General features: G+C 42.1%; 1 protein-coding gene across 2 annotated transcripts in view; it reads left to right on the top strand.

The window, feature by feature from the left end:
- LOC130356743 (tricarboxylate transport protein, mitochondrial-like) overlaps positions 1–8,971 on the top strand; it is a 51,996-nt gene extending 43,025 nt beyond the window's left edge. Inside the window, exons 7-9 of one of the 2 annotated variants that reach the window (XM_056558657.1) lie at positions 613–728; positions 3,976–4,049; positions 7,127–8,971. In XM_056558657.1, the coding sequence (XP_056414632.1) occupies positions 613–728; positions 3,976–4,049; positions 7,127–7,241 (305 nt within the window). In that variant the 3' untranslated portion in view covers positions 7,242–8,971. The remainder of the gene's footprint in view (positions 1–612; positions 729–3,975; positions 4,050–7,126) is intronic. The other variant, XM_056558656.1, reaches the window with a different exon arrangement.
- Positions 8,972–9,659: the final 688 nt, after the last annotated feature.

A 9,659-nucleotide genomic window follows, 5' to 3' on the forward strand; every position in this document is an offset into this window, starting at 1 on the left:
ACCACATTTGGGCCATATCCCACATATGGCAGCAGACCATGCCTTTGAGTCCTGCAAACACATACGTGCAGGATATGGCCCAAATAGCCCTCGTTGACTACTTATTAAAGTGAATGTGGTCATTACTAGTACGCCGCAGTAGATGTTGGCATCCCTTTTAGGCAGAATGCTGAACAACCCCAAAGCCTCAAAAAATATGTCTAAGTGTACGTTCACACCTACGCAGATTTGATGCTCAGGATTTTCAGCTGCAGATTTCAATGTAAACTAAAAGACTGAACTCCGCTTCTAATCGGCAGTTACAAATGCTGTGCATCAAATATGTGGACAACTTTATAAAAAAAGCTTCAAATTTTGTTGAAGGAGCCTTTATCACCCCCCACTTGTTGATGAGTTGTTCCATTAATATAATAAAATAACAAAGATGCCCTCTTGGATGATCACTATTTCTTACTGACTTTAAGAGGTATCATGGTCTTGATAATGTCTCATATTGATAAAATGATAGCCGCAGGATGTCCAATGGATTTACTAGCTTTTTTTTTTTTTTTTTTTTAAATAAGAATGTCCATGTTTTGTCTATTATTTTATATAACCACTCTCTGTTTTTAGGTGATGATTCCCAAAGACCGATTCATCCTGTTGTCACAGGAGTATTTGGTGCCATTGCTGGGGCTGCTAGTGTCTTTGGTAATACACCTCTAGATGTCATCAAGACCAGGATGCAGGTAATGGGGGGAAATTATCATAAGGCTATGCCAGGTTTTGGCTTACAAAAGTAAAAAAAAATGTGTACAGATCTAATTTGCGCAATAAAATTGTGACTTTTTGATGGGTTTTCATTGCCCCTGATACGTTGTAGAAACATGGACGGGGCTTAGTTTAAAAGGGGGCGGTACTTCCATGGCCCAGCAGATTTGCTATAGTTTATGCCAGTAACTAGTGTGAACTATAGTGGAAATCTACACTAACTAACTAGGAGCTCTCATAAATTTCTAAATGCACCACACTGGCAGCAGCCGTGGTGAATGCCTCTTAACCCCTTAAGGATGCAGCCCATTTTGACCTTAACCCCTTAACGACCATGGACGTAAATGTACGTCCTGGTGCAGCGGTACTTCACGCACCAGGATGTACATTTACTTCCTGTACATGACTGCGAGCATCGGATCGACGATCGTGTCATGTGCGGCAGGTCCCGGCTGCTGATAGCAGCCAGGGACTTGCCGGTAATAACCCCTCAGATGCCGTGATCAATACAGATCACTGCATCTGCGGCAGCTAGGCTACATTTTATGCTGATCTGATTGCCCGCGGGGATCAGATCAGCTAAAATGGCGGACGGAGGTCCCCTCACCTGCCTCCGCCGCCTTCCCGGCATCTTCTGCTCTGGTCTGAAATCGAGCAGACCAGAGCAGAAGATAGCCGATAACACTGATCAGTGCTATGCCCCTGTCAGTGAGCAGTGGTGAGTTTGTCTGTTTTCCGGATGCAGTCTGAGATTTAGGACTCCTGTATGAGTCTGAAATCTATAAAAAAAGGACTGGTGGGAAGACCCCTAGTGGTCATTTTTTAAAAGTGGAAAATGAAATAGAAAGAAGCATATTTTTTAATAACATGCTATTGGAAAGTTATTCTGCATACATTAATCTATACTATATCAAAAGTTTTTTGATGAAAGGTACCCTTTAACCCTTTAGACGCAGCGTTCAAAGTGAAAGTAAAACCATGCCAGTTAGCTCAGGGGGCTGTTCGGGGTGTCCGCGGCGAAATCACAGCATCCCGAACAGCTTACAGGACAGCAGGAGGGTCCCTACCTGCCTCCTCGCTGTCCGATCGCCGAATGACTGCTCAGTGCCTTAGATCCAGGCATGAGCAGTCAAGCGGCAGAATCATCAATCACTGGTTTCCTATGAGAAACCATTGAACAATGTAAAAGATCAGTGTGTGCAGTGATATAGCCCCTATGGGAGCTATAACAATTGCAAAAAAAAAGGGGGGAAAAAAAAAGAATAAAGATCATTTAACCCCTTCCCTAATAAAAGTTTGAATCACCCCCCTTTTCCCATTTAAAAAAAAAAACAAAACTGTGTAAATAAAAAATAAAAATAAACATATGTGGTATCGCCGCGTGCGGAAATGTCCGAATTATAAAAATATATAATTAATTAAACCGCACGGCCAAAGTCCAAAATAGTGTATTTTTGGTCAATAAATCCGATTAATACAACAATGGTACCGCTAAAAACGTCAGATCAAAAAATGAGCCCTCATACCGCCCCATACGCGGAAAAATAAAAAAGTTATAGGGGTCAGAAGATGACAATTTTAAACATATATAAGTTTGATTTTGTCGTACTTCTGGAAAAAATCATAACTACATGCAGGAAAATTTATAAGTAGGGTATCATTTTAATTGTATGGACCTACAGAATAAAGAGAAGGTGTAATTTTTACCGAAAAATGTACTGCATAGAAACGGAAGCCCCAAAAATTACAAAATGGCATTTTTTTTTCCAATTTTGTCTCACAATGATTTTTTTTTCCGTTTTACCGTAAATTTTGGGGTAAAAGGACTGACATAATTACAAAGTAGAATTGGTGGCGCAAAAAATAAGCAATCATATGGATTTTTAGCTGCAAAATTGAAGGAGTTATGGTTTTTTAAAGGTTAGGAGGAAAAAACGGAAAAACCCCAGGTACTTATGGGGTTAATGGATCTGCAGAATTCAAAGCCAGTGGGACTATACTGTAGACCTGCATGGGAAACGCTGGTCTTAGTTAATTCTTCCCAATGTGTTTGTTATCCATGCAGAACTGTTTAGATACTTGACAAAATTTTATTATTATTGAACAGTTTCTTTGTTTTCCATTAAATCTCTCTAAGCATGTGTTTGTCTTCAGAGAAATTAAAGGGGGTGTTCCAAGATGAAACCTATTTTACTAGCTTTCTTGGTCTTTCATGCTTTCCGCATGTCCTTTCTGTCTTGTCAGGAACACAGTTGTGCGAACTTACAGTAAATTGGTTCAAAGCAAACCTTGTGGCTCGGCCGTTGATGTCTTTAGTCTCTGTAAATTAGTACAGCTTTCCAAGTGCTCTGGTTGCCTGAAAATGTCTGGGATGACAGTCTTAGGTCTCCTAGGACTGTGTACAACTTTTCCAGGCAACCGGAGCACTTGGAAAGCTGAACTAATTTATGCAGACTAAAGTCATCAACGGCCGAGCCGCAAGTCTGCTCAACTCTAGTCAGGATACTCTAGCCAGGAATTCAGCCAGCTCTGGGAGGAGTCATAGTTAAACTCAAGAAGGTGCAGTGGGAGGGAGAGAAAGTTGGCTGAATTTCCAGCTAGAGTGTCCTGACCCGACAGGGCTAATGAAACAGAGCAGACAGTTTGCAGTAGAAGCAGAAGTAAGCATGAAAGACCACAGAAAGATAGGAAAGTAAGGTTTTTTTCTTGGATAACCACTTGGATAACCACTGTAAAGAACATATATATTGTTTATTAGTATATTAGAAGATTGCAGAACTTTTCCTTACACATTAAGCAAGCTTTAGTTATGTATTTATTTATTTTGAATCCAAATACCCAGTCTTACATGTCAGATATTACTAAGTGCAGAATTTGTATTTTTTGGTACAGTTATCTTTAGGTTAAATAATAGATCAGACCCATGAAGCTTTACTGCACAGAATTGCAAACTGCTTCAAACACTCCTGCATCACTTTATATCAGGGCTGAATACTGTAGATCCAGCTGTATGAACCTGTATACTATACATTGAGGACTCAATTGAAGTTCAAATTAGCACCATGGAGTAAGTTCATAATGGGGAATAGGAACCCCCTGACAGAGATCTAACACCACCAATATGAACAGAACGTAATCCTTCGGTTACTATTTTGATGGTGTTGACAATGTATTTTGTCATTTCCTATGTAATGTGTTATGTGATGTATATGTTCTTGTTACCAGGGTTTGGAAGCTCACAAATACAAAAACACTTTAGACTGTGCGAGCCAGATACTTCGCAATGAGGGACCCTTGGCGTAAGTTACCAATGTTCATCCTTTCTTCATGGTTAATGCATATATATCACATTTTCTCATTACCTTCATGTAATCCTATCTGTACTATACAGTAGATTTCATTTGCCTGGTACATACATTCATTATATCAGATACATAACGTAAAGTAAAAACACAAAAATTGCAACTTAATTCTCCAAATTTCACCTGCCTATCTCTAATATCCAGTCCCAGGTCCTATCACATTATATCAGTGGCATGCCATGCCTAGCCATTAGGACGGGGGCCTTGTGAAGCTGCACAGCTTTTACTCAGTTACTGTTTTATAAAGGGGAATTCCTCTAGATATGCCCAAAATTTCCAGAAGGGTTGTGGTACCACTGCTCGGTCCCCTCTGTTCTCACACAGGAGCGAAGATGGGGAACTCTTCTGTAATGCAGTTTGTTAACCTAACCCATGGGGTCTTTGGCTGAAGTAGTAAGTAAATGGCCAATGGCCATAAATGCTTAGAGACCAGACTTCTCACTGTTCATCCCTGTCTCTTAGACAGTGAGTGTTTACCATGTTAGAGCTGCAACCAAATACCCATTTATTTCCTTCTATTATCTGCAAGTATATGACTATATAATCCTCCTTATATCCTTTACTTGTCAAGAGTGGCGTAACTACAGGGGTCACAAAGATTGCAGTTGCAACCGGACCCCATAGTGTGGGGATCACAGGTGGTGGAGCTTGTGGCATCTCTGTCTCAGATGTGCTGCTTCATGGCACTTTTCTATTAGTGATATCAGAGAACAGCAAGATGGTGGTGGGGCAGGGATTATGTGTGGATCCTACACAGTGCTTCTGGCATCACTAAGGGGTATGCTTCTGGAGAAGGGAGGGGGATCTGACCATTAAAGGGGTACTCCGCCCTTAGACATCTTATCTCCTGTCCAAAGGATAGGGGATAAAATGTCTGATTGCAGGGGTCCTGCCGATGGGACCCCCCACGATCTCCCTGCAGCACCTGGCATTCGTTTAGAAAGCCGGTTGCCCCCTCAATGCAAGCATATGGGAGGGAGCGTGGAGGCCGTCACCAGGGGGCTGTGGCCATGACCTCAGCGCCACATCACGGTGCCGCAGGATAGATCGTGGGGGGGGGGGGGGGTCCCGGCCGCTGGATCCCCACGATCAGACATCTTATCCCCTCTCCTTTGGATAGACGATAAGATGCCAAGGGGCGAAGTACCCCTTTAAGCACATTACACTGCCATTTTCCAAAGGCCTCACCAATTTCTAGTTATGCCCTACCCTCTGACATTGTCCTGCTTCATCAATATGGGCGCTACTACTACTACTACTACTACTGACCTCTACTGATCAATGAGCTGCTAAAGAATGACACTCAGTCCAGCAAACATGGAAGCGACAACAAACGCCAATATATTAAGTTCAGAATTGCTCTCAAATAACCATGTGGAATCAGGAGAGATGATTAATTGGTAACCCCCCAATACTACATCTGCGATGATGGAGTGACCCACATGTTATCCTATGATCATTCATTCACAATACACTGACATCTAGTTTTATCGTCCATGGTGGTTGACACGTTGTTGCCATAAAGCTCTTAACAAATGATTTGATTTAAAGGGGTTTACCCACAAAAGATACTATTCACCTATCTGCAGTAGTGTCAGATCGGTGGTCACATTACTGGGACCCCCATCAACCCCTGCTGGATGAGTTAAAGGGGTTATCCAGGAAAAAAACGTTTTTTTTATACATATATCAACTGGCTCCAGAAAGTTAAACAGATTTGTAAATTACTTCTAGTTAAATAAATCTTAATCCTTTCAGTACTTATGAGCTTCTGAAGTTGAGTTGTTCTTTTCTGTCTAAGTGCTCTCTGATGACACGTATCTCGGGAACCGCCCAGTTTAGAAGAAAATCCCCATAGCAAACCTCTTCCAAACTGGGTGGTTCCTGAGACACGTGTCATCAGAGAGCACTTAGACAGAAAAGAACAACTCAACTTCAGAAGCTCATAAGTACTGAAAGGATTAAGATTTTTTAAATAGAAGTAATTTACAAATCTGTTTAACTTTCTGGAGACAGTTGATATATATAAAAGAAAAAAAAAGTTTTTTCCTGGATAACCCCTTTAAATGGCGCCAGTTTTCTTTATCTGGCCTGTAGTGTTTAAAGGAGTAGTCCAGTGGTGAACCCAGTGGTGAACAACTTATCCCCTATCCTAAGGATAGGGGATAAGTTTGAGATTGCGGGGGGTCCGACCGCTGGGGCCCCCTGCGATCTCCTGTACGGAGCCCCGACAGCCCGCGGGAAGGGGGCGGGTCGACCTCCGCACGAAGCGGCGGCCGACACGCCCCCTCAATACAACTCTATGGCAGAGCCGAAGCGCTGTCTTCGGCAATCTCCGGCTCTGCCATAGAGATGTATTGAGGGGGCGTGTCGGGCCGCCGCCTCGTGCGGAGGTTGACACCCGCTATCTGGCCGGAGAGCCTGGCCCCCGTACAGAGAGATCGCAGGGGGCCCCAGCGGTCGGGCCTCCCGCAATCTCAAACTTATCCCCTATCCTTATGATAGGGGATAAGTTTTTCACCATTGGACTACCCCTTTAATGGAATGGCAGCATCCATGTCTGACTGCCACTTTATTCAACCGGGGAAGGTGCAGGACCCCTATTCTCAGGAATAAGGAAATGAGTGTCCCTCATCTGCAAACTCCTTTTTAAAGGGGTACTCCACTGCCCCAGCATTCGGAACATTTAGTTCCGAACGCTGGGTGTGGGCTGCAGGGTTGTGATGTCACGGCCACGCCCCCTCAATGCAAGTCTATGGGAGGGGGCGTACGCCCCCTCCCATAGACTTGCATTGAGGGTGTGTGGCGTGACGTCACAAGGGGGGGTCCGCACCCAGCTTTCGGAACAAAATGTTCTGAACGCTGGGGCAGTGGACTACCCCTTCAATAAAAAATAAAAAAATTCCATCATGCCGATGCAAGCTGTATTTTCGGTGCCATTTCTAACTCTGTGTAACTGTTGTATGGTATATGTAGAATTAATAGAAGTTTACGCAATATTCTTTCTTTCTTAGGTTCTATAAGGGCACTGTGCCGCGTTTGGGCAGAGTATGTCTAGATGTTGCCATTGTCTTCGTCATCTATGAAGAAGTAGTAAAAGTTCTGAACAGAGTGTGGAAGACCTCCTAACACCACCTGTCCGGAACGTGAACCTTGTGGCGAGACGTGTTTACTATTTTTATTTTACTCCTAACTGGAATGAGTTGTGCTTGTTGCAAATATTGTAAATTATTCCAAAATGTCATTTTAACCTCTTATTATTGTATGGTATGTGTGTGTATATTAATGTCTGGATTTGCCTTAAATCTGCCAAATACCTTCTAGTCATTGATTGTTGGATACTTTATTGTGGAATTTGTCCGGTTGTGTTTATCTGGATACATTTCAGAACTAGGCTTGAAATAATAGTCAGGCTGCATTCACACCACGTTTTTGCAATACAGTTCCCGTATACATTTTCAATGGGAACCGTATGCATTGACTCTCCATTGAAAACCATATGCATTGACTCTCCATTGAAAACCGTACGCATTGACTCTCCATTGAAAACCGTATGCATTGACTCTCCATTGAAAACCATATGCATTGACTCTCCATTGAAAACCGTACGCATTGACTCTCCATTGAAAACCGTACGCATTGACTCTCCATTGAAAACCGTATGCATTGGCTCTCCATTGAAAACCGTACGCATTGACTCTCCATTGAAAACCGTACGCATTGACTCTCCATTGAAAACCGTACGCATTGACTCTCCATTGAAAACCGTACGCATTGACTCTCCATTGAAAACCGTACGCATTGACTCTCCATTGAAAACCGTATGCATTGACTCTCCATTGAAAACCGGATGCCAAAGGATGCATCCAGTTGCATCCGTTTTGCGTCTTGTACGGTTTTGTCAGTTTATTTTCCCCCGTACCCAAATCCGTAGCCTACCACGGTTTTTGGTCCGGGTGAAAAACCGTATTAAACTGTATACGGTTTTTAACATGGGAGTCAATGGGAACCGTACAGAGCTGTATTTGCGTACGGTTCCATACGGTTTGCACCATACCGTTTTTGACTTTGCACAGTTTTTTTTTTCTTAGAATTTCAATCAAGCAAGTGAAACTTTATTCATAATGGAGTGAAAAGTTAAAAACATATCCATTGTTTTCTTAAACGGATACAACCGGACATAATTTTTCAAACTGTATACGGGTTAAAATTTGTACACACGTTTTGATACAGTTTAGTCCGGTTTTGAGGAATCAGTTTTTCATGAAAAACCTGATACGGGAACTGTATTGCAAAAACGTGGTGTGAATGCACCCTTATGTGGTTTAGACCCAGTAACCGAAGAGGCAGATGCCTTGTGTTGCTTACCAGGGAAAATAAAGCATCACATGGTGCCCAGCTGCCCATACACAGAATCTGATGGGACCCATCAAAAGGTAAGCCGCTGCTAGATCCCTTGTCGAGATCGGTGGCTCCCATACACATTAGGTGGTTGGCCGGTCTCAATGAAAACAGCAGGTTTGGCCGGCACGTGTCTAATTGTGAAACACTTGTAATAACCCTATCGGTTTTTGTTTACTTACAAAACGCACAAACCCATAGATACCCATAGATATTTCACACACGACCACTTGGATGTACTTTTGTATTCCACACTGAAGCAAACCTATATAAATCATGATCCAAACTAGCCCTTAATAATGGATCTAGTCTCTTACTGTCTGGCATCTGACAACAGACATTACCCTTTGTGTTCTCTATTATGCTAAACAACAGCAAATATGGAGCTTTAAACCCTTAAAGGGGTACTCTGGTGGAAAACTTTTTTTTTTTTTTTTAATCAACCGGTGCCAGAAAGTTAAACAGATTTGTTAATTACTTCTATTAAAAAATCTTAATCCTTCCAGTACTTATTAGCCGCTGAATACTACAGAGAAAATTATTTTCGTTTTGGAACACAGAGCTCTCTGCTGACATGATGACCACAGTGCTCCCTGCTGACACCTCTGTCCATTTTAAGAACTGTCCAAGAGTAGGAGAAAATCCCCATAGAAAACATATGCTGCTCTCGACAGTTCCTAAAATGGACAGAGATGTCAGCAGAGAGCACTGTGGTCATGATGTCAGCAGAGAGCTCTGTGTTCCAAAAAGAAAACCATTTCCTCTGTAGTATTCAACAGCTAATAAGTACTGGAAGGATTACGATTTATTAATAGAAGTAATTTACAAATCTGTTTAACCTTCTGGCACCAGTTGATATATAAAAAAAAAAAGTTTTCCACCCCTTTAACCCCTTAAGGACTCAGCCCATTTGGGCCTTAAGGACTCAGACAATTTTATTTTTGCGTTTTTTCCTCCTCGCCTTCTAAAAATCATAACTCTTTTTTATATTTTCATCCACAGACTAGTATGAGGGCTTATTTTTTGCGCAACCAGTTGTCCTTTGCAATGACATCATTCACTTTACCATAAAATGTATGGCGAAATGAAAAAAATACTATTTGTGCGGGGAAATTGAAAAGAAAACTGCAATTTTGCCAATTTTGG

The sequence above is a fragment of the Hyla sarda genome, chromosome 2 (assembly GCF_029499605.1).
Source record: "Hyla sarda isolate aHylSar1 chromosome 2, aHylSar1.hap1, whole genome shotgun sequence".
In the NCBI taxonomy this organism is placed as follows: Eukaryota; Metazoa; Chordata; class Amphibia; order Anura; family Hylidae; genus Hyla; species Hyla sarda.